We start from the raw sequence: 26,043 nt of genomic DNA, 5'->3' as shown, positions 1-26,043 counted from the left end.
TAAAGTCAATTTGAATAGGGCGGGTACATATAGGTCATGTATGTGTCTTTATTAGTGATGGTGCAAATGCTTGAAGCGGCCACTTATTATTATTAGGGATGCACCAAATCAACCAACAGTGAATGCTGTAAATGCTGTATTCAAAGAGATAAAGAGGTTATGAGCAAGTGAAACAAATTCTGCCAATGAAACAATACATCACTCACACTCTCAGCATTGGTTGAATTAGCACATGTTTATACATGTGAGCAGTAACGCCACGTCAAGGCTTCAACCTTGTTACCGGCACGCCGGGTGTAACGCCTCACACAACAGGACAAATGTGACAAACAAAGACAACAAACGAGGCTTAAACTGCACGTGTCTATGTCCCACCCTTTGCTCAATTAACATCAAAACTTAAAGGTCAAGGTAAAAACCCCATCTTACTTCAGATGGGAAAAAACCCTTGATCTGGATTTCTACACAACTATGAGAACTACAGAACTATATACATAACTAACAGGGTATGGCTTCCATAGACATGATGTGCAGGAAGACAAAGCAGGCTGTGATCTTAGACTCTGCTTTGCCTTCATGTTACACCCTTATCCTTTCATATCTCACGTTCACTCACACATTCACTCACATAAAGATACCCACCTGATACTTACGTGTGATGTGCCAGATGAGTGACTGCCCCTCATAATTCTAGGCCTGATGTTACCCGGCAGTCTCATACCCTGGTAGATGGAATCCTGGGTGAAGGTGGAGCCGATGGTTGAAACAGGAATCACAAGAGATGATCTGGCCTTTATGCAGCAGGCGGAAAAGTTCTTGCAGCCCACAATCATGTCCACTATCTGCTAAAACCTGTGCTGATGGAATAGTTGTTATTATTGGCTGGATTACACGCCTATCCATACTTACGTCAGCCAGGTGGAACTTTGAAATGAGAAGCCGGGAATGGTGTCCCTGTCTCCTGATGTTCCTTCATCCTCCTTGTACTCCAGGAATGACAGCTTCTCTTTATACGGCTGGAATAGCTCAGGTGATGGCTGCATTAAAAGGGAAAAATTATTTTAATCAAGACAATGAAAAATATATATTATGAGCAAGAGAACAGTCATTGGATTTGCTTTTAGAAGTCCATATGAAGCATTTTGATTCTATTAATATATCACTTTGTGTTTCAGTTTGCCATGTATTTCACATCTTTTTACAAAAAAAGATTACAATGGCAATATACAACATTTGTAGAGGGCAGTACGATATTGTGCCATTCTTTTGGGATATTGTGGGGCTAATTTAAAACAGATTTGGAAGAATCCAGAAGGTTCAGAGATTTTAATAATCTCATTACCTGTACCCACAGAGCATCCCTTCTGCCTTATTTGTATAGGTTTTCCTATAGGATTAAATACAAGTTCTACAAACTAAAGCTGCTGCTTTCTGATTTCACTAGTCAGTGTTATAATCATCTGTGATTATTATTCCCAAACCATGTACTTACTGTTCTCGGCTGGTAAGGGGGTTGTAATCTTTCCTCTTCCAGCGCCACCCAATCGATGGATTTGTAGAATGGGTGGCATCTGATGTTTCCTCGAACACCAAGGCGTTGCTTCCGATTCTTTTCTAGCAGCTAAAGGAGTAATGGAAAATTATTTAAATCCCAGCAATTCATTTATTAGTAAATATGTCAATACTTTTATCCCTCTGTCATTACTTACCTGCCCCAGAAGATGTTTTAGATCTTCATCCAGCCAATCAGGTATCTCAGGTTCATGGTTTTTGATGGAACAAATGAGCTGATTCTTGTTCCCGCTGTTATGAAACGGTGACTTGCCAGTGGCTATTTTGCAGATGGTGATGCCCAATGACCACCAGTCTACTGCTGCGTTGTATGTTTTTCTGTTCAGGATCTTAGAAAAGAAAAAGAATTATGTACTTAGTTGTAAAATGGCGCTTTTAAGTAAGTCTACTGGGATAATATTGGCAACAGAGTTTAACGGATTCAGCTGCCCATTGAGCATATGGAGTGCAGTGAGTAATGCATGTGACCAGTTAGTTTCTCTAGTGTGGATCAGAACTGTCACATTTGCCAGAGCCCAGTAAGTGCTGGATGGGTATAACTCAGACACAGGTAAAATAAACTGTGTCAGCAAATATGGATGATGCCTGGCAATATGTGAGTGGCACCAAAGCTCTATGTAAAGCTGAGCAAGTAATACAAATGTTTGTCATGTCAAGTAAAGAAATGTTGTTAAGCTGGTTCTCTCCACGGGCCTATTAGCTACCAGTACCTACAGTAAATTTACTCTTAGTATATTGATGTGCTGTTTAGGATGGCTATTTTATATGTGTGTAATAAATACAGCCTGTGAAAGTGCTCACATGAAGGTATATTCACAGATAGAAAATAAATACCCATATAAATAATCTGTAATTGCATATCTCACCTCCGGGGCCATGTATTCTATGGTTCCGGCCCAGCCAGTTGTTAGGTCTCCATCAAAGAGGCTCTGCTTTGCCAGGCCAAAGTCACAGATTTTAACGTGTCCTTGATGGTCCAATAGAATGTTCATGGGTTTGATGTCTCTGTAAAATAAAGATGAAATGAGTAACAAAAAAAGATGAAGGCTCCTGATTTGCAGAGCAACCTGTGTGTGGCCTCTGCTGTAGAATGTTACAAAAATGAAGAAATCTATACTGACCGATGGATAATCCCGAGGCCGTGCAGGTATTGTAGGCCACAGATCATCTCCGCAGAATGGAACCTTTTAAACAGGGACACAAAGGTTCAATGAACTGTAATTCATTAGCTTTCTTTTAAGAAAATGAGAAAACAAGTACTAAATTTGAATATGATGCTCCCTAGTGCTAAAGCAGGAGTGCCCATAATTTACTAATGCGGGTTCTGCTTTAAGTGATGTTGTCCCATTATGATCTACATCCATAAAAGCATTGTTAGCATTCTGTTCCATGGGAAATATTACTTAAATACCGATTTATGAGAAAATGTATATTGATATATTTAACAAACAACTATTTCTTCTGTCACTGTAACATAATAAATATCTTAATGAAAAGCATGAAATTATAGGGTGATTTAGACAAGCTGTTTGTTGACAGTGTCTTGAGATCTACTGATCACCAAGGAAAGGTCTACTGGCAGATTCCGATCTACCTTTTGGGCACCCCTGTGCTAAAGTGTACACATTTTATAATCCATCCTTCTTATAGGCACAAATGGTATAAAGCTATCTATAAGTCATATTGTACTAGTGCCATGTAATACTTACCGTACTCTGTCCATGGACAGCGTCCCGTGTCGATTCAGCTCATCCTCAAGGCTTCCCCCACTCAGGAACTCCATTACATAGAAGGCATGCCACTGGTTACACAGACAAATGGAAAGAGTGAAGGAGAGAAACAAACACAACAACATAGGGCAGTACAAATTTTATTAATTACATTAATATAAAGCCAAATAAAGTGGGCCGAAATATCTGTTTTTGTACTTGCTGCACAAATAGAACAAAATAGAGAATATTAATCTATGGCATCAGATGATTAATATTGTGGGTAGTTGGTGGGTATCCTGCATGTTGTTATTAATCCCTGCGGGCAGAATGCAGCACTGGATATATAAATCCTGCATGAACATGTAAGGGGTGTACAGGGCAAAGAGGCATTATATAATGTGTAGGAACTGTACTGTATAATCAGTTTGGTTGTTATATGGGTCATATAATTTGTAATAGTTATAATATATATAATATATGGGGCATTATGTAAGGGGATCAGATGTATAACTAGAGCTATCATCTAGGGGACACAGACAAACAGTCAGTGGCGTAACTAGTTGTTACTGGGCCCCATAGCAAATTCAATTTAGGGCCCCAAAATATTTATAAGTTTGCCTATTTTACCAAGATATATTAAAATTGCTAATTAATTAGGGTCTTATTGGGCCCCCCTGCAACCGCAGGGTCTGCTTCTTCTATAGTTACGTCCCTGCGAACAGTATTACAAACTAAATGGCAATATGGAGTCAATGTTGTACCTGGGTTTGAAAAGCGGCATAGCCTTGGCAAAGAAATGGGCTGTGTCTGGCGATGTTCAGCACTTGAGACTCTGAGAGAATGTTGCTGTAATTTGGGGCCTCTTGTTTGCTGACAGATTTTACAGCCACATATGGCCTCCGGTCTCCTAACGAAGCCAGCATTACCTGTAAAAGGCAAGAAAAGAGTTAATATTACTGTCTATTTTAAGCACTAACATGGAAATATTCCCCAAGGGAGAACAAATTTTTGCTTTCTACCACATTTAGGATTTAAACCCTGCAAAACAATTGTGTTTAATGGAAACCAATCACTCACTTTGCCGTATCCTCCTGCTCCCAACTTAGAGTAGAAGTTGTAACTGGAGATACTGAGCGGGTTTAGCCTTGAAGGTTGAGCTTCTGCGCTCACAGGTCCAGCTTCTCCTAGAAAAGAAAATACATTTTATTTTCACCTTTTGAATAATAATAGTTAATGAAGAGCTCCTATAGTTAATAGTTCAATAGCTAATAATGAATTTTGCTGTTCCCATGTACTGCTCTTAATGCTCCATAAAACTGTATTTCTTCTTTCCCAAACAGCACAGGAGAATCTTTTCAAGTGGCTAAAAGACAAATTGTGGCCACTGCATGGTTCCGGCCCAGCCAGTTGATGATCCATGTGCATAAGATTATTCCAGGGTCCATGTGTTCTGCATTAGCGCATACATATTACAAACATAAGCCTATATGTAAAATGAGAGTTAACTGATCCACCATCTGCAGTTGTTTAAAGACCTTATGCAGGCAGATCCCTAAAATTTTATAGGTAGGAAAGCAGAGGAGATTTATAAAAAGCTCATGAATTAACATAGGTGCTAAATTGCAGTTACCAGTAGCAACCAATTAGCAATTAACAATCGACTACAAGTTAGCGAATATTAGAAAATGAAAGCAATGCTTTCATTAGTTGATGTGGGTATCGCCACTGTTGCAATTTAGAACTTATGAAGAAAATTTGCCCTATAGGATTAGGTAGTAAATATTGCAAAACTGGTAAATGTCTAGTCACTGACACCAACCAATCAACAGGAATTATTTTATTTTACTGGTAACCTAAATAAGCGCAAAAATCTCATTGGCTATTCTGGGTCCTTGCACCTAGGCAACTTTTTTTTTACATATAGGACATACTGTAGGTGCTGAATTGCATCAGAGCAATTACCCATAAGAATCAATCAGATATTTCTTTTCAAGTTCAAATACACTGCTCCAAGCTGATTTCTAATTGATTCCTTTTGACTGTTGCCTTTGTGCAATTAGTTATCATGACCAACATGTATTTATAAAACACCAACAAATGTCACAATGCTTTACAATAAACCAGTGTATATAATAAACATACAGTACCAAAAATCCTACAGAAACAAGCAAATACCGATATGAGAAGTAAAGAGGGCCCTCGATCTATAGATTAAATTTAATATTACACTTATGTCAGTATCTGGGTCCTATGGTTTGAAATATTTTATTTGGTTTTCACAATAAACCATAAAAATCAATATGATAACAAATAGTATGCAGAATAAATTATCTGGGTCCTAAACAGCAATTGCACCAGTAAATTAGAGGCAGTTGACAATCATATGACCTACTCCTTTTTGCTATTTAGGCATTTTTAAGTGATTTGTCTTTACCTTCATCAGTCTCCTGCCTTCTCCGTTTCTCCTCCCTGCAGCACTCAACTTGCAGATGGTCATCCACACTCCTCTCTCTCTTCTTCTTCTTCTGTTTTTTTCCTTCCTCTTCTTCACGGTCTTCTCTTTTCTTTACCTTTGATGGCTGGGGGTCCGAATCTTTAAAACCAGAAGGTATACTCTCCTCCCTGCAGCACTTCTCTGGCAGCTGTTCCTCCAAATTGCTCTCTCTCTTCTCCTTCTGGTTGTCTTCTCCCTCTTCTTCATGGTCTTCTCTTCTTTTCTTCACCTTTGAGGGCTGGGGGTCTGAATCTTTAAAACCAGAAGGTATGCTCTCCTCCCTGCAGCACTTCTCTGGCAGCTGTTCCTCCAAACTCCTCTCTCTCTTCTCCTTCTGGCTTTCTTCTTCCTCTTCTTCATGGTCTTCTCTTCTTTTCTTCTCCTTTGAAGGTGGGGGGTCAGATTCTCCAGAATTAGAATATTTTCTCTTCATTTTCTCTTAAAATCCACTGGAGCTCTCTCTTCTGCTTCTTCTCTCTGTCTGACGCTGTCACACCAACTGTCATAACGGTCGAGGTCTCTTGCTTAGTGTAAGGTGCCATCTGATGACATCATCACCTGGGCACAGGCTGTAAGATAACATTGCAGTGCAGAGCCAGGTACAGTCAGTTATAGTTACAGTGAACTCTTATTGGGGGTTCCTTGGGAGGGATATACAGTATGGGCTCAAATGGGGTTTGATTCAATTGTGCAAGTACTTCAGCAAGTCTACAGTACATCCATAAGAGTAGGAAGTGCAGATAGCAACCCCCACCCATTATGTTAGTTTATCAGCTTTCTTATACTTCATTCCATTTGTCCAGTCTGTGTCTAGATTCAAGAATCTGATTCTGAGCTGTTTAATATAATATTTAATATATGAAAGTCCATTCACATTGGCTTTTATGACCATGGGAAGTAATTTACTGTCATTTTTTATGTGAGAGTGGCCATGAGCCCAAAATGCAGACTCTCTCTTCCCTACAGTGTAAAGTTTCTTACACAGTGAATAAGGGACATCCCACCCATTAAACTCTAGCATCACTGGCATGAAATGGATTCACCCCATACTGGGGTATTTACATACCCCAAAGTGCAGGGTAAGAAAATGAAACAGCATCATTACAGGAATTATTATAAGGTCAGTCACATCCCACTCCCTATTTCAATTTATTACTCAGAGTTCCAATAAACAATACAATAAGGGGTCCTTCAAAAAATAAATATGCAGATGACACAGAGTTAACCTTTGGTTCTATGACTCCATGTTTCTCTACATGTCCCTCTAGATCAGGGGTCACCAACCATTTATACTTGTAAAACACCTTCAAATGTGGGTTACAAAGAAGGGCTGTGAGTGGTAGGCCCTATGTGGACTGGCAGCCTACAGGAGGTTTGTTATTACACTTGGTTTTTATATAAACAAAACTTTCCTCAAAGCTTGAAATTCAAAAAGAAGCACCTGCTTTGAGGCCACTGAGAGCAACATCCAGGGTCGGACTGGGGGGCCCAGGGCCCACTGGGGCTGCTGTCTCCCAAGCCCTGACCCTGCTGCAAATCCCTCTCCAGACCCGGACTGTGGCCACAGCCACCTTTGGCATGACCTCCCCCGTGCGCATGCATGTACCTTTTTTGACGCGACCAGGGTCTGGAGACAGAGATCCAGGAAACAAGGCCAGGGATCGGGTCTGTGCCTTTCTGCTCTGATAGCACATCATACACCGATATATACATCATACACATCATATGTCACCAGAGCCCCCATCAGAAATCACAAAGCTCCATACAACCACATTTTCTGGGTCCAATGGTCCCCCAAGCTCCACCCCTGATCCAACCCACCTCACAGTAAAAAGGCAACACAGAAAGAGCTAAAAATGGTAAACCCCCCCCACACACACAAGATTTATATATGAAAAGCCATAGGTGGTCAGTAGCCCATTATTAGTTAAAGAAAAAAATTGGTGGCCAGGGTCCCACTTAAAAGTTTTTTTTTTAAAAAAACATTGGTGGTCAGGGCCCTCTTTAAGTTAAAAAAAAATCATTGGTGGCCAGGGCCCCCCTATAAATTTAAAAAAAAAACATTGGTGCAAGGGCCTCCCATAAAATTGGTGTCCATGGCCCCCCTTACAAATTTAAAAGAAACATTGGAGGTCAGGGGCCCCACAGAATATTTAAAAAAAAAGAAACATCGGTGGTCAGGGCCCCCATAGAATATTTTATCCTAAATAGTATTAAAATAATACATTGGTGGCCAGGGTTTTAAAGGAGAAGTAAAGCATAAATAAGTAGGCTAGAACATTGTACATTACATTGTGTGCTTCTGTACCAGCCCAAGGCAACCACAGCCCTTTAGCAGTAAAGATCTGTGTCTCCAAAGATGCCCCAGTAGCTCCCCATCTTCTTTTCTGTTGATTCACTGCACGTGCTCTGTGCTGATGTCACTTACTGAACTTAGGGACCCACTCACAATATACAGTACACATAGAATAGAAATGTCACAATATAAGGCTGATTAGTAATTAATACAGATAATTACTACATGGCAGCACAGGAACCAGTGTAATTAGCATCCGAATTTAATAATCAGCCCAGCTAATATTACAGACAAACTTCATTTTCTGCTTGATAATTTGTGATGACCCCTAAACTTAGCTTCTCAACAGCTGCTCAGAGCCCACTGAGCATGTGAGTGTCACAGACACTTTCCAAGATGGTGACCCCCTGTGACAAGATTGAAGTCCTGGATCATTGCTGCTATTGAGAAACTGAAACTTTAGGCTTGTGCAATAAGTTCTGTATATAAAACATGGGATTTTTAGCCGTGTTAATTTGTATGGTTTAGTGCTCTTTAAATGAAATTTAAAAAAACACATTGGCGTTCAGTGGAACTTACCTTAGGCTCTTTTTATGGCTTTGGCAGCTTCCGTTATGGCTCCTTTCATAGCTTCAGGTCTTTTTGCAGCTTCAAGAATTCAACCTCGGGTCTTTTCATGGCTTTGGGTCTTTTCACAGCTTCGGCTCCGTTCATGGCTTTGGGTCATCGGTGCTTTGGGTCTTTTCTGCGGCTTCAGGTCGGTTCGCGGCTTCGAGTCTTCCGCTCTTCATATCTTGGCTCTAAATGCCATTAAATATACTAATATTAGAAAGTTTGCTCAATTTCGACAGGTTATAACATATGAATAACAACAAAACAGACTGGTGAATTTTTATGCCAATTGGAAAAGGAAAGAAGCAAGTGATGATGTGAGTATCTAATAAAAATTAGTAAATATGCACATAATGGGATAGAATTCAGGATTCCTGCAGCAAGTATGTCGGAAGCCAATGTTTAGTGAGCGGCTGCACATTTGTTACCAGGGCCGGCCTTAGGCCTATTGGACCAATTGGACCCCGCACTTCTGGGGCCCGCACCACAGGGCAGCACAGATAATATTTCCCTCAGCACATGATGCTGCCTGGCCTGCCCCCAACTTTGAGAGTCCAGCCCATCCCCAAATCCATAGGTCCAGCCCAACCCCAACTCTGATAAGCCAGCCTATACCCCAACTCCATAGGTCTAGCCTGCCCCCAACTCTCATAGGCCCAGCTTTCCTCCAACCTTGATAGGCCCTGCCTGCCCCCAATCCAACCAAGCCTGCTCCCAAGCTGAATCGGCCCAGCCTGCCCCAAACTAATTGGCCCAGTCCACTCCTATTTCCTCCCTCTCTCTCTTACCCTGTGTGCCCCTATTTCATCCCTCTCACTCTCTTACCTTGTCTGCCCCTTTCCTTTCTATTTTGTGCCTGTATGCCCTTATTTTCCTAAATACTTGGTGTGTCAGTAGCCAGCAACACTTTGTCTAGGGGCCCCGCCATCATGTTCCCAATTGGGCCCCACATTTGATAGGATCAGCCCTGTTTGCTACAGTACGCCTCAAACAAACTGGCAACAGAATGAATGCGGTAAAAGATTCCCAACAGCAGAGAGATTTTGATGATGAGCAGTAAGTTCTAAGTAGTTTGACTTCAAAAGAGCAAATTTAAGTGCACCTATTGCCAAAAAATATGTGCAAGCTAATAGAGCCCGCACTCCAGTTGAGGGTAACAGTAGTTTTATTTTTAAATTGCCCGACACCAGTGCTAGGCCACCAGCACCGGGAGGGAGCTCCTGGTTGGGGCACACACATAGGCAAAATGAGTAAATGCTGCAACTTGCTCATTATGTGTATGCGTGTGATGTCAGAAGCACATTATGAGCATTCGCTCTGACCAGCATGACCACTCACACCAGGAGCTCCTTCTTAGTGCCAGTGTCCTAGTGCTCACAGGGGAAGGGCAATTTTTTTTTAAAAAAAAAAAAACTATAGCTAACTATAGCTTTATCAGCCCACACCTTTTGTTGGGGATAATATTCCTCAACGTTCCAGGTCCTGGTAATCTTGACACTGTGCCATATAGCTTTTTTTCAATTTCTGCCATTGCTACACAGCAGCTTATTTATTTGAACTATAGTAGTGTTTCTGAAGCAAACATCAGTTTAACAGTGCATATTATATTTTCATTACTTTAAAACACTTTAATTTTTTGGTGTTACTGTTTTTTTAAGGACACCATTTTATCAGTTATATAATTAATTCCTGGGATGTTGAGAATCTCCTATAAACTTAAATAATATAGCATACTTATAGGTCTGGATAAAATGGTTCTAGGCAACCATTCTACAAAGGAACAAGCCTTCTACAACCTTAAATATGGCCACACACAATTCATGTTGCAAATGACCACCATCTCAAAGCAGTTATTGTGTGGTTATGGTGTGCCGATAAATGGAGTATCAATCAATGATTTTTTATAAATTCAATTGACTATCTACAAGTCACACCTTAAAAAGAGATTTGCTCGCCTTTAGACCTTACAGATTACCGTTGGCAATGACCATACGCAGGCGAACCAGGTACAGACTGACTGACCCATGAGTAAATGGACAGAAATGGTATAAGAGGCCTTACTGCCATAGTCACCTCTTTATTGTTCCCTTCGTTTGGGCCTATAATAGAACCCACCAGAAATGAAGAGGAAGAGGTGCACCCTACACTAGCAGGCACAGTGCATTGGTAGATTACCATTTATGTATTTCAGAAGAGGAAAAAGAAGCACACCACCATACTCAGACTCTTGCTTTTTTAAAAAAATTTATTACAGCAGAAATATGGCACAAGCTTTAGATTACTGTTTCCTCAGATAACTATTTAACTACTAGCAGGGTCAGCCTGACAACTTTGATTGTTGGGGAGATACTGAGAAGTTTTCTAGCACATTAAAAAGAGATGTGCAAACCTCTCTAATGAGGAATACAGCTAAACAAAAAAACTGTTCTCTCTTGCTCAAACCTCTCTTGCTCTAATGACCCTAATATAATGTCACTCCTGTTTTATACCAAAATACACAAGGCATGTATACATCAGTGATACAAAATCCCATTCTCATTCATATTGATTAAAGAGACCAAAAAAATATTTGCACTTATGCACTATTGTTTAAAAAGTAACAATAAAAATAAAGTAACAATAAAAATGCCATCTTGCAGCAAAGATGCAGGGCCCCCCCATGACCATCCTGACTGTCATATGGAATTTAGTCTGTGTGGCCTTGTAACTCTGTTCTACAAATCACGCACCCCATTCAAGTGTATGACTGCAATACTGTAAAATGGCAGCTATGTTACTTGATATTTTGCTGTCCATGGAAAGTCATGAAATAAAGGGGCAATTCCTCAAATTTGTCTGCCAACTTGTTGTATTTGTCCAGCTGTTCCTCCAAGTGCTGCAGAGCAAACGGGGTCAGCATGATCTTGGCCAGAAGCACATTGTTAATTCCAAAATCTCCCCACAAGGATGGATGGATGGATGCACAGATCCAGAGTATACTCGCTGATGAACGTGGTTTTTCCACTACCAATTGGGCCTGGGAAAACAAGGAAATAAGGTTGGACAAGCTGAATTTAACCAATAAAGTTACATCAATTAAAACTATACAACCACATTATTTGACTTGCACAGTTATGTGTGCACCACCTAGTGGCCTGTGAAGGTCTACTTGTGCTCCTAGAAACAAACATATGCATGAAAATATGCCGAATTGTAAGTTCTGAAGCCACTATACAAATAAAAACACACTGTCAGTCACAGATGAATGTAGGCTAGGGCCTGGCTGCTCCCAAGGGAATGATGGTGGGGAATTTGTGACAGAAAATTCAAGCAGGGATTTGAGTCTGGTCCAAAAAGTGCATCTGAAAGCTGCTTGGGTCAGACACACTTTAATCCAATGCAATGACTCCTATCAGAAGTAAATGGCTAATAAAATGGAGGTGCGTAATTGATCATGAAGCAGGTTTGTGTCACAAAGCTTATACCAAGATTTTATCTGGTCCCCTAAGTAAAAATATTATGAGGGAGGACAGGATGAACCTGAGAGTTTGCCATGGGCACCTATCTGTGTAGGCCGGCTTATGCTAACAAGTGGCTAGTCGCAATATTGCATCCATTAATGTTTACATGGTAGCTTCATACTCCATTATTCTATTATCACTAGATGTAACATTCAAGTTAATCCATAATGAAAAGGCTCCTTGGATTATGTGTGTACCCAAAAAAAGGAGATATTTTACAAGGTAAGCTCTGTACAGTGTCTTTCATAAGGCAACACAATACAAACAGATGCATTTACCCCTGAAGAGATAGACTGCATGCAGGCATGTTAACAGAAGGGTACATACACAACTCATTAATATATTCTGCATGCCATAACTGTAATATTTCTTGGGGCTGAAACACAGTTCAAACCAGAAAAGCATTACCCAAACGTCTTTCAGACTAAGTGAAATCAGAGCTATGGTAACTGCCAAAGGTTTTTAGTATGTACTCCTCACTTGTATTGAAGGATATTTTAATAAATGTACTCCTGACTTTTACTTGATTTCAGCCTCAAGCAATATCAGTTTGATTGGTGTGCAGACAAAATGGATGACAATTCTATTGTCTTAAGCTTTTATAAAGATGAACATCCCCTTTAAAACTTAAGAATCTAAATTTTATTCATTTGTGGAGATATATTAAAAAAATATCACAAATAAATAGTCATAAAAAAAAAACACGTAAGAATCTAAAACTAGAATGGACCATTGTGTTATATTCATTGATGACATTCATTCAAGCGCAGTCGGAAACAAATAGCTTAACAATGTCACATGGGGCGGTTTCTCCACTGGTTTATTTTTGTTTGAGCAGAATTGCCCCATTGAGTAATTATACCTACCTGCATATGATAGTATATAAGTACCTAATTATCTTAGTTATTTTTCTGTTTTTTTCATGTGGATAAGGCTAAGGCCAGATGAGTGGAATCTCAGCCTGTGGAGACATGCAGGTCAAGACTTGACTCTTCCAATTCTTCCTCTGCCTAAATACATTACCTCAGCCAGGGCCGGACTGGGGGTAAAAAGCAGCCCGGGCAAAAAAATCAAAGCAGCCCACATGTAAACACGCAATGGTCTTGTACTCATCCACTCAAATATTGGGGTAAAACTGCAAAAAAATATTTACATAAAGAGCTGCCTTTCTGACTCAAGTGTAATTCATGTGAAATATGTTAAAGATCCTGCAGCCTTGTGCCTTTATATGGTCACAGAACCCCTCAGACTTCTATTATCCCTATATATCAGTAAAGCAACATTAACACTATAGTCTAATTTATAATTAATGGAATTAAATGCAATGTCTCAAATGACCCTGCCTCACAAAACACAAAAATTAACTGAACAAAACCCACCTGTGTCCACTTACAGGTGCAGACCCACGTTTATCAGAGTCACCTCAAAAATGGGGAATTACTATGCCATCATTTTATGGTACATTTTAGGGGACTGTTCCTGCTGAATTGTGCTTAGTACAGGGAATATCTATGCTGTCATAGTTTTATGGGATCTCTCTGTACAGACTATGAGCAAACTTAGGGACTGTTCCTGCTGAATTGTGCTTAGTACAGGGAATACCTATGTGCCATAGTTTTATGGGATCTCTCTGTACATTTTGCTGAACTGAGCTTCACAACTCTGGAATAATTTTAGTCTGAAGTAATAATCCCTATCAAATTGCTTCGTTTGGTCAACTACAAAAACACTGCTGCCCACAACTAGTGCTTATCCTTTCCAAAAATTGGTTGAGCCCAATAGATAAATGAAACAACCTTTCACAAATGTGCACACAATTAAAGTATAGGTACAGTGTGGGTCTAAAAGATTATCAATAGATTGAAGTTGGGAAACTCTAGTACCTGACACTATTTCATTGCCAGAGTTCTGGATCTCTATACTGAAATGTCAGGGAGATGCTACACTTTATCTATTAGAAGAGCCTGTGTGTGGGGAGTGTAGAGGCACAAGGGATGTGGCACAATCAGGGCAGGTAGAAAGCTCAGTGCAGTGATTCTCCTCTGTGTATTCCAGCAGCCCCATGTCCTCAACAGCACAGTTTAGCCCCACCCCCACTATACAAAGTTACCAAATGACACTGTCCCCAACTCATCTGACACCCACCAGCTCACTGCACCAACCTACTGATTTCCCACTCGATAGAGGAAGTCTACTCACACAAACTCAATGCTGACTGTGCTGGGACACACACACCGCATGGCAGCAGCAGCACGAGAGCAGTGGGAGGGGCGGAGCCACAGTGGGACATAGACTGGAGGAGCGGTCCTAGAGCCCGCTGTGTATGCAGTGAAAAGAAGGTTTTATCGGAGCGGCCCATTTAAAGAAAATTGAAGCGGCCCCTCAGGCAAATGCCCGAAAAAACATATGGTCAGTCTGACCTGACCTCAGCTCAGGTGCAGGCAGACTCAGCAGATTTCAGTGCAAAATGCAAAATCTTGCGTTGCCATGGCAAAACCTGCAGTGTCTCTGTCTGCTCCTAAGCAGAGTCAATGTATTTGGGACACAGTCACAATTGAGAGCAGAGCAGCAGCAGATTCTCGCACCACAGACTCATCTGGACTTGCCTTATTAGGAGCCTGACAGATATAATAAGTGCCAGTTATACATATTTTTCCATTAGGAAAAGGTTTTGAGCGATGTTACAAACTCAATGATTTTTGACATATGGACAGTCTAGTGAAACATTCCCTTTAAACAGACACTTCACTGCCTGCATCTTACAGATGGATACTCTGGGCTCCCAACTTGGTTCATTTACTACTCCTCAGCAATGAACAAATAGAAGACTCACAGCCAAGCACACTGGGCTTAAGCAGATAAACTTCTCTAAGCCTAATGCCACATAAGAAAAAAAAACAGCCCAGCAGTGAACTACAAAGTCCATTACAGTGCATGAGTGTGTATATCAACTATATAAGGCAGAAAGTGACCGCAATTAGGCAGTTTCTACCAGCAAAATTCTGTCTGAATTTTTAGTCGCAAGTAACCACTTTCCACTTAACATGTAATTCACAAATGTAAATTAATCTTATAAATTTGTAAATCTTTATTCATATGGAAAGGCAATACAACAACGACCTCCGTCGCCTATTTCCCGTATTATGGATGAACTCAAAAAACACTTGCTTGGCGGATCCCTAAGTAAAGAAGTTGTACATTGGGGCAGACAATTTAAGGTATAAACTAATATGTACCTGTAAAGTTTATTCAGCTCAGGGAACCAGGTCCATTATTACTCCTGCAACCTGATCCGCATTCTCCAGCTGACCAAATAGCTCCTGTCTGAGCTGGTGGAAAGAGATGATAGATTTGTGGCTGGCAGGGAGAGAAGCCTTAAGGATTTTACTGATATTCAAGCCATCATTAAAGGCCTGCAGAGGACTGGGCGGCTTGTCCCCGCTTGGGGCGGATCCGGGAACACCTCTTCACGTCTAATTTCCCAGCAAATAATTTGGAGGCTTCCCAAGAGGTCGTCCCCAAGCCACAGAACCATGCGCTTAAATTGCTCCAGGTAGGGCAAGAGGACAGGGGGGAGGCAAGAGACTCCCCTGGGCAGCGCTAAGGTGGTGACTCCAGTAGACTGGTGTATGGCTAAACAATTCACTTCTTGGCTACTGATCACCACCTCCGTCTCCTTCTTTCCTGAGACACAGAGTTGAAGAGGTTGTAGTAGCGGCCAGGCCTGGGGTAAGTGGTTTCAACGTAATGGACCTTCTGCTTGTGGCCCTCTGAAGTCAGTAACTTTAAGCCATTCAGGCTGAAATTCCTGGGGTTATACCATGGGAACACCAGCCTTTTGCTGGGCTGGAAACACTTCACCCCAAACTTCTTAAGGGTCTTATTGGAAATCTTTGTAATGCTGTACATGGCCTTGACTAAGTGGGACTCCTCTTCCTCCAGGTCAGAGAACCACACGGCCCTGTCCCAGATCCTGCGCTTCTCACTGTCATTCAGCTCCGCACAGTCCGACTCACTGTCCAGCAGGTACCCAGCCAGGATCTCCGGGCTCAGGTAAGAGGAGCCTTCTTTGTGCAGCAGCAGCTCCATGCTGTCCTGGAAGTCTTCCCAGCTGCCCTCCAGCAGAGTGGCCTTGCACAGGAAGCGCTCGGTGGTCTTGTCAATAAACAGGCACGTGACTTGCTCGGGGGTGAAGGGGCTGGGGACATGCAGGCAGCTGTAACCATCGCGGAAGGATACGTTCTTGGAGCGGAGGTACTGGCGGATTTATGTCACAGGTACCGGCTGCAGGGAGCCATCCATGCAGGAGATCCTTCTTAAAGCGCCTACGGATGGGATTCCCTGGCACCTGGGTGATTTCAGTCCGCCCTGCTTCCTGAGGCACTAGGCGCGGAGGTAGCCCCTGACAGGGATGAGCTGCTGTGTCAGTGTCACCTGCAATTGCATTAATACGGGGGAATGGGGATGATATGTGTGGGAATGGGTCCTGTGCTGGAAACGTTCATAGAAACAAACGAGTTGTACGTGCGTGGGCTGGATAGTCTCTGAGCCGCAGACACTCAGCGCTCTGTTATCTGATTAATTACCAGCTGAGAGGGGGGGCAGTGTCATTCCCCGTTCGTGTCAGGGTGAAGGGACTTGTACTGTGTGTATGTGTGCCTGACCATTACAGTGGGGACATATTGCCCTCCAGCGGGGTTTTTTACAACTACACATCCCAGCTGCTGTCAGTTGTTAAAGGGCCACACAGTATAAAAGTATATTATCAGTGATGCTGCTGATGTTCATCCTGATATGTCTGGGCAGGTCTGAATGAAGGGATTAAATTAAAGGGGAACTATCACGAAATTCATAATGCTTAGAAAGCACCCTTGGGTAAAGTTAAGAATTTCTCTAAATACTTTTCATTAAAAAAATGTTGCCGTTTTTTAAATATTTTCATTCATTCTTCCTCACACTGCCCTGAGCTTCCCCCCTCCAGCAGCCTGGCGTCGGAGTCATATGCAAATGAGTGACAGGTACAGCTCCTGTCTTACTGGCTAGTCTGCTTGTCACTCAAAAGCAATGTTGCTAGTCTGATCATGCTCTTTCCCTTCAGCAGCATCAACGCAGGTTTTACCCATCAGTGGCGGGGACAGAGCTGCACAGTCACATCCAGCAGCCCCACACAACCCTTAGAAACCCGTGTCGGTAAAAATAACAATTTTATAGTAGTAGAAGCCCATGTAGCCAGCAGATGAATATGCCGTATGCCCTTATCAGTGGTTGCTGGATGCTGTTATGTGCCGACCTGGTGTCCTGTGTAGGCGGTCGGACATTCTCAGGCAGGGAGAGGACGGCAACAGTAGGCTTCCGGCTCAAACTAAAGTCGGCGGCAGCAGCAGCATCAGCTCAACACTTCCCCCAACACACACACAAGCAATAGCCCCGCTGAGAGCAGCTACAGGGACGGCCGAACAGCTCACAATGACTGAGAGGGGGGAGAACTGGTGAGCGCCTTTTTCAAAGCTCAGCTGTACCTCTTGATTTCTAACAGCAAGACTAGTTATTATCACAGTAACAGCAATATTCAGAATAAAGAATGTACTGTACCCCAAGTAGTATACAAAGTTATGCGATTACTTGCCTGGTTCTAACCTACTAGGCTGGTGTTTTGGGAGATTAGGGGTTAAGGCTGCAGGATGTTGCGTCATAAATCTCAGAGGGAGCGGTGTGTGGGGTGTCCTTGTCTCATCGATATTTATTTTTTAAAAAATATGATTGTGTCGTCGCTACTAATGCCCATTGTAAATAGGCAGTGGCATAGAGTTCAGACTGTTGCTGCATTTTCACTCCTTTGCACTGACACGTCCTAGTGCATCTCCTTAATTCCCCCATGGCTTTTTTACATAAACCAAGAATTGTAAGCGCTAGTGCATCAGAATCAAACGAGGAGCAGCCGCAGTGCACTTTTGGCTTCTGCAGTAAAACAAACACTCTGGGGCAAATACTACATAACTGGGACATAACTACGCAAATTCACTAACGCGCGAATGATTGTGAACGCTACCTTTTACGCCAGACTTCCTTCGCCACCTCAGACCAGGCGAAGTGCAATATAGTAGATAGGGATTGCTTCCAAAAAAGTGAAAAATTTTTCTAAGTCCCAAAAAACGCTGGCATTTTTTCTTTATTATGGGTGATAATAATACAAAAATTTTATTTGATGTTTTCAAGGTTTCCCCGGCTTGTGTAATGCTGCTACGAATACTTCCATTGAAATTTGAATTTGGCGCTGTATGCAAATTAATCATCGCTAGCGTAACTTCGCTTTGCTTGGCGAATCAACGCTAGCGCAACTTCGCAACCTTACGCTTCCCCTGAGCGCAACCGGATTTTAGGGAATTTGCGTAGCGTTGGCGAAAATTCGTCTGGTGAAATGCGGCAAAGCGGGCTCCAGCGCAACTACGAATCTTAGTGAATGTCCCACTCTGTGTCTCAATCGTGCGGGATGCTTATGTGTTTCATTTGTATTTCTGGGGTATGTGGGGAGGATGTTGAGTACACACAGTGTTCTTCATATCACAATGTCTGGCAAAAAGTAAGTCATGAAGGCAAACAAAGTATTATATTCAGCGGAGAATGCAATCCATCTGCTGGACCCAGGAGAGTTGCTGTTTGTACTGTATGTGTCACTTTGCTTATTATGTTATCGCTTGATTCTCTCGCTGACTGCTGTCAAGTTTTGAATGTGGGAAGTGGCATAACTACAGTAGATGTTACTGGGCCCCACAGCAAATTCATTTTAGAGCCCCCCAACATAACCAGAGGTTGTCCTGTTTTACCAATATATGATGAAATTGCTTATTATTTGGGCCTCATGGGGTCCCTATACCTCCTCAGTCCCCCTGCAGCTGCAGGGTCTGCTTCCTCTTAGTTACACCCCTGATTGTGCCCTATTTCAGTTGCTCACTCCCACACTGCAATTTACACTGCGTGTCCTCTATGACAGGGATTTTCTGAAGGATCTGAATTACACTTTCCCAGCCTTGTTTGAAAAAGGAAGCGTTGTGAATTGTAGTTGAAGAGCAGACAATATGGTTGCATCTCTAGGCTCTTACAAATAGCCCTATGTCACATGCAAAAATGACACTCATAATTAGCCTCATCCCCAGAATTGAAGTGCACACAGCTCAGCTAGTGAGGGATTACAGAGTTAAAATTGCAAAAAACAACAAAAATATTTGCAAGATTTAAAGGAAAAGTAAACTCAGAATTTTTTCCTTTGCGATCAATTTCACAGTTCCTCCACTGGATAATCAAATCAAGATACAATTATAGATCAGCACCACAGGCTATGGAAAAAAACAAATAACAGAACCTAATGCAATATTGTTTATATTCAGTGCAGTCACCAAAGTGTTACAACACTAATCTGTGTGTGCCTTGAACCATAGAAAGTCTATGCACAGATTTTTTTTTGTGTGTGTTTTGAAGTGCTATAGTGATTTCTACGAAGTACTATCCCCAAAATAAAATTATATGGCATATGTGTATGTTCTTTAGTAGCTGAGCTGTTCTCTCTGCGTCGGCCTCCACAGAGAGTGGGGAGGAATGACAGCCCCTGGTCAACAAGGCTGGGGGGCTTTCACGATTGTTGCAGGTCTGATTTCAAAGTATCAGACACAAGCGCATGGCGCAACTGCTCCCTGCAGAGCCGGGTGAGATAATTGTGGCCAATTGCAATATTTTTAGGCGATTTTCAGAAATGTAAAAACAGTTGCCTTTATCGCCAAATTTAAGAAAGGTTTGCTGCTTGGTGCTTTGGAGTAGTATGCCCAATTTGGATTTGGGAGAATGTTTACTTTCCAAAAATATATGGTCTTCTGGGGCAAACCTACTGTTTCATGATTTTTTGGGCTTGGAATCAAAAGTATGCCGTTTTCTGCCTTAGTGCTTTCAAAATTCGGTAATATACTGCAGGGAGTTTTTGCTGTACAGAAGTCCTAAATCTCCATAAAACGACACATATCTGGTATCGGCATGTTCAAGAGACATGAGGCTTTCCAAATCAGTTGGATTTTCTTGCGTAAAATAAAATATTTTCCTGGTATAAATTCATATATTATGAAAAATACTGATTTTTCTCTTTTTTTTTTAAGTATTTAGTGCTATAAATCTTTTTGCAAAGGTGTAAATACATGAAAATTAAAGGTTTCCCTTCAGAAAATGCTCCTAAAGTGAGAGAGCACAAAATGTTTCAAAAATGTCTGGCATTTCATCTAACCAAAATGTCAAATTCTGCTGGCAGTTAAAGGGTTAAACTACCTGCTCACGCACAGGGTCCTGTTGATGAGGTTAGGGAAAAATTTCAAGCTGGGCTCTGCAGAAATTTATGGCAGGTTACTTTCCAGATTCTCTCCCCCCAAGAAGGACAAGATTGGTGAGAACTCTAGCCTTAACTCTTTCCTTGTCTGCCATTACCCATTCTGGGTGGTATACATGTAAGTGCCTTTGTCTTTTATCTTTTATTTATTCTTCCATTCTAAATGTTATCTATCCTGCTTTCTGTTTTTACTCGGCCTCTGCCTTATTTTTTATTTTTTCACTTTATGCACCATTTGTCTAATGCCCTCCCATTCTAACCATTTTCTTGCTCTTTTCTTTAGTTCTCTCAATTCACATTATCTCCCTTCCTTCTGTTACCTCATACACACTTATTTTACTTTTTACCTCCTACTCACCTGTTCTGATTTGCTTCATAGTATTCATATATGGTGCCCATAACACCACTTTGGGCAGGGGTGAGTCAGAGTGGGAATTAGGTGTGGCAGGGTTGAGTATAAGAGTGGAACGTAGGAGTTGCAGGGGTGAGTTTGAGAGCGATAGAAGTGGCAGGAGTGAGTGTGAAGTAGAAGGTGGGAGAGGCAGGTGTACATGTAAGGATAGTAGGTGTAGCTGACAGTACCAATGCCAGTGTATGGAGCTGGCAGTACCAACACCAGTGAACACCTGAAGTGCCTGTGTATGGAAGTTCTGGTACTAATGTCACTGTATGTGTTGGTGCAGTACCAATGTGCGGAAGTGCCTGAGTATAGAAGTGTCAGTACCACTGCCAGTATGTGTGAAGGTGCAAATGGCAATGCCAATGTATGGAAGTTCCAGTACCAATGGTAATGTCCGAGTACCAATCAAACTGTATGTGGTGGTGCCAGTGCCAATGTATGGGAGTCCTTGTGTATGAAAATGCCAATATCAATGGCATTGTATGTGGTGGTGCCAATGTATGGGAGTCCTTGTGTATGAAAATGCCAATATCAATGGCATTGTATGTGGTGGTGCCAATGTATGGGAGTCCTTGTGTATGAAAATGCCAATATCAATGGCATTGTATGTGGTGGTGCCAATGTATGAAAGTGCCTTGAAATGTTTGAAGTGCAAGTGCCAATGCTAGTTTATACAAAAGCCAGTGCTAATGGCAGTGTGTATGGAAGTGCCAGTGCTACTGCCAGTGCATGAGCTTCCAGTACCAATGTGTGTATGAAGTTGCCAGTGGCAATGCCAGTGTATGGAAGTGTCCATACCAATGACTGTGTGTGTGTAGTGGTGCCAGTGCCAATGTATGGAATTGTCTGTGTATATAAGTGCCAGTGCTAATGACACAGTATGGGGGCTCTAGTACCAATGCCAGTATGTGTGGAGGGACAGTGCTAGTATATGTAGGTGTCAGTAAAAATTCCAGTGTGTATCGAAGTGCATTTCAGTGTAAAGATGTACCAATCACACCATATCTAGTCATACAAGAAGGGAGGTGAGAGCTAAGGTAGGTCGGGGAGGAGGCAGAACATCCTCAGGGAGCAAAACAGTTCCATCTCAGCCTTGGCAGGAGGAGTAAGCTTCAGTGACAGTAATGCAGAAGGGAGATCCCTAGGAGCCCATAGGCTGGCATGGTGAGGAGGGATAACCAGGCTTCCAGGAACTGAACGCAGAGCCTCAGGCAGTACTGTAGGGCCACAGGCAGGACTAAAGGGCTGTCTCCTCTTCCCGCAGGTAGAACTCCAGACTCTAGGGTTGCACATGGCCTGGGCAGTGAGTTTATTCAGGAAGGCCCTCCTAGTCCAGCAGCAGCTGTTCCCAGACACAGCAGCATAGCTGGAAGCTGGAGATCACTTCTTGGGCCACTTCCCTGGGCAGCCCATCCCGTAGCACCTTCCCACTCAGTGCCAGAGAGCTGAGCCCCAAAGTACCTGAGCTGTATCTATTAGGGTTGCCATCTGTCCGGTTTTGACCCAGACAGCCCGGTAATTTGAAGGGCTGCCCGGGTCAGAACTACCTGCACAGTTTTCCAAATTAGGAAAACCGGGCAGGATTCCTGGTGATTGTCACAGTGATTGGCCGATCGTTGAATCAAGCCCTGCCCCCGGCATCACGATCCATCCCCTCTGTTGCCTGGCCCCACCCCCTCTGTGTCACAGCCCGCCCTCTCTGCATCACAGCTCAACACCTCCACGTCATAGCCCCACCCTCTGCTCGGTCTCCACCGGGCATAAAGGTGGCAACCCTAGTATCCATGTCCTGCAGCCTGGGCTAGGATTGCTACCAGTGAATAATCCATGCGCATGCATACAATTTTACAGGCTGCTCAGATCTTCCATACAGGGCATATACGCAAGCGTGAAATAAGGATGAACTAACTCTTGTCCGATCCCTGGTAAAACTGGAGTGTTTGCCTCAGAAACACTATTATTGTTTACAAAATAAAAATAAGATGCTTGCTAGCCATGGAGGCAGATAAACAGGTAACAGATGAATACAATGGGTTTAGATACCTGTAAAAGAACTAAATCCATTGTATTTTACAGAGTTTATCGGCTAAGAAACCTGTGCCTTTTAGCCCTAGTTCAACTTGAATGGCTGCTCTATGGCTTTGTTTCTGAAGCAAACAAAAGCAAGTTACTGGAAGACTAAGGGTAAAGGCATACCTGGCGATTCGGGGAGATTTAGTCGCCTGGCAACTAATCGCCTCGTCTTTGCGGCAACTAATCTACCCAAACGCCTTCCCTCTGTCTTGTGCCGGCTATAATGAAAAGTCACTGCAAAGACCAAGCGATTAGTCGCCAGGCGACTAAATCTCCCGAATCGCCAGGTGTGCCCTTACCCTAAATCACACACAAACAAACTGTCACACTCATACATTTATAGATAGAAAGAGGGTGATTTCAAACAAAGGTGCTTATTTGTACCAGTACAATTACCCATCATTTGGACCTTGTAGTTACTAGCCAGTGAATTGCAGGCTGGTTGTTATTGACCTAAAGAGACATATGCAAAATGTGAGGTGAGGTGCAAAAAAAAAAAGGTGCATAATACCCGTTTATTTTTATATCTGTACAACATTTAGCAATTGTCCTGCCTTTGATCTGGGAGAGTGCAAAAACCTAATTCTGCCAATAATATCAGCATTTTCACACTATAAAAGAATGACAGCCTTACTGTTCTCAGAATGAGATTTCAGAGAATACAGTTGAAGTGTGGATGCTTTGGATTCAGCATGAAGAGGGTGGGACTTTGCTAGTTGCTACGTGACATCACAGTTGGGGTATAGCCACTCCCATTCAGCAATTGCTTGAACTGGCTCTCAGAGAAAGCATTCTAACTCACTGTAATATTATTGAATGCCTTTGAAAAAGTAAGCATTTCTGTTAAAGTAATATATTTGAGAATATTATTATTTTCATCCTATCTATCCACTGGGAAAATTAGATTTTCGCGATAGTTCCCCTGCAAACTCTTTTCCCATAATCCCCCTGCACTCGCTTTTCAGGACACATTGAAAGTGTTTAGGTATTTTTTAACCTCCGTTCCACTCGCTGCCCTCGGTTGTTCTGAGGTAAAAATCACGTTTGAGATAAAATCTCAGCGCCCCATTAATTTAATATCTCCTCTGCTTGCCAATAAAACATTTCATTGACTCCATTTGGCGAATAACCTGTAAATAAATGGTGATGTTTAACTGCTGTCGGCAGACATTTTGAAATGAACCAGGTTTTGGCTTCAGAAATGGAAAGTGTGTGAGGAAAGAACATGGCAGAGTAGAGCAAATAAAGGCAGAGGCTGAAGGATGTGCTAGACTGTACTTTTATAGATTGCAAGGGGCTGACAATAAAGACAGCAGACCCTGTGACTCCTACTGAGTCCAGGAGAAGAGAGGCCCCATTGCTACCTGAGTCCAGGAGAAGAGAGGCCCCATTGCTACCTGAGTCCAGGAGAAGAGAGGCCCCATTGCTACCTGAGTCCAGGAGAAGAGAGGCCCCATTGCTACCTGAGTCCAGGAGAAGAGAGGCCCCATTGCTACCTGAGTCCAGGAGAAGAGAGGCCCCATTGAATGGGGGGATTTGTGCATCTGTAACCCATTGAGTCTGAGGTGCCTTCTCTCATGTTTCTGTACCCCAGTAGCCCCTAGTTATACTCAGGGTTATTATTAAAATCATGAAAACAAGAGAAATGTAAGGTCAATGACAATGCAGCCCTATTCACCATCTCTATATATTTTATTCGGAGACCGGCAGGCACATACAACCACAACACCCATCGTGCCCTCCATGTTGTTTTCCTTCAGCAAAATCGGAACTGTTAAATGTCGCCCATCTTGTTGATCTTGTTATATTTGTACATTAAGATTAGGAATATCCAATATATAACCCCCGAATCCTTCGCAAAAGATTTGGCCAAATACATTGGAAGTACATTGCCTATTCCATAACAGCAATTGGACCAGTTTTTGGATCGACATTGTATTGCTCACTTGCAAAAAAATGTGTCCAGCCCTGTGTATCATATTTTGCTTTATTTAAACTGAAGAACTAGTGTTTTAACCATATTTTATGAGAAACAAATAAAAGCTTAACCTGTGCTGAAAGCTTGTTTTTGTCTGACTGATGAGGCCAGTTACTTAAGTGCAGGGGCACACGGGCAGATTCGGGGATATTTAGTTGCCTGGCGACTAATCGCCTCTTCTGTGGGGTGACATTCTCCACAAACTGCCTTCCACCTGCTATAATAAGAAAATGCCAGCGCTAATGCACTCGCTGCACTTCGATTTCCAAAGTCGGACGAAGTTTCCTCGTGAGGCAACTTCAGGTGACTTTGAAAATCGAAGTGCCGCAAGTGCATTGGCGCTGGTGTTTACTCATTATAGCAGGCAGAAGCCAGCTCGGGGAATTGGCTGCTATAAAAGTATTTTCTCAACAACCCACTCTTGAGCCCAGCTCTGGTATAAAAAGGGTTTCACTCCAGCTTCAAAATTTAATAAAACCAGTGGAAAATCCCCCACAGCCAAACCAAAACTTCCCTGGTGCTTTAAATTCATAGTAAATAATATAGCAGTATACTATCGAAGTAATATATATGCTTTGTGCCTTTATTTCAGATTTTGTCTCAGGAATTGCCCTTCAACATCAATATCAAAGAACCCCGATGGAATCAGAGCACCTTCAAGGGAAGAGCAAAGCTTCACAGTGACCGATCCACGAAATGACCTGCTTGGGCCTAGTCTTAGAGGAAGCAAAGAATATTATACATAACTACAGGTCTACTTAGTTAGGGTCCTAACACACTGTGGAAATAAACCTTAATAGGATACTGTCATGGGAAAAAAAATTTTCATTCAACACATCAGTTAATAGAGCTGTTCCAGCAGAATTCTGCACATCAGTTTCTCAAAAAAAGATTTTTTTTAATTTAATTTTGAAATCTGACATGGGGCTAGGCATACTGTCAGTTTCCCAGCTGTCCCCAGTCATGTGACTTGTGCTCTGATAAACTTAAGTTACTCTTTACTGACAGTTGGAGTGATATCACCACCTCCCCCCCCCAGCA

At 42.2% G+C, this 26,043-nt stretch overlaps 1 protein-coding gene and 1 pseudogene across 1 annotated transcript; both read right to left on the bottom strand.

The window, feature by feature from the left end:
• Positions 1–319: 319 nt before the first annotated feature.
• LOC121396211 (protein kinase C delta type-like) lies at positions 320–15,511 on the bottom strand. Its single transcript, XM_041570950.1, has 10 exons — positions 15,423–15,511; positions 8,654–8,874; positions 4,362–4,468; positions 4,046–4,210; positions 3,282–3,373; positions 2,694–2,756; positions 2,439–2,577; positions 1,710–1,901; positions 1,493–1,621; positions 320–1,037 (listed from the first exon to the last, which is right to left on the bottom strand). Exons 4-10 carry the CDS (start codon positions 4,205–4,207, stop codon positions 906–908), a joined length of 909 nt encoding a protein of 302 aa, XP_041426884.1. The 5' UTR covers positions 4,208–4,210; positions 4,362–4,468; positions 8,654–8,874; positions 15,423–15,511; the 3' UTR covers positions 320–905.
• Positions 11,460–16,632, bottom strand: LOC121396384 (annotated as a pseudogene).
• Between the last annotated feature and the right edge of the window lie 9,411 nt (positions 16,633–26,043).

The sequence above is a fragment of the Xenopus laevis genome, chromosome 7S, assembly GCF_017654675.1.
Source record: "Xenopus laevis strain J_2021 chromosome 7S, Xenopus_laevis_v10.1, whole genome shotgun sequence".
NCBI lineage: Eukaryota > Metazoa > Chordata > Amphibia > Anura > Pipidae > Xenopus > Xenopus laevis.
This window is presented reverse-complemented; position numbering and strand designations above follow the sequence as displayed.

Excerpts from the sequence above, each read along its gene's own strand:
- LOC121396211 (XM_041570950.1), bottom strand. The coding sequence starts at position 4,207 with ATGCTGGCTTCGTTAGGAGACCGGAGGCCATATGTGGCTGTAAAATCT. Across the intron at positions 2,757-3,281 it reads CTGTCCATGGACAGAGTACG|GTTCCATTCTGCGGAGATGA; the intron begins GTAAGTATTACA and ends CCTGTTTAAAAG. Across the intron at positions 1,038-1,492 it reads CCCCTTACCAGCCGAGAACA|CCATCACCTGAGCTATTCCA; the intron begins GTAAGTACATGG and ends CTTTTAATGCAG.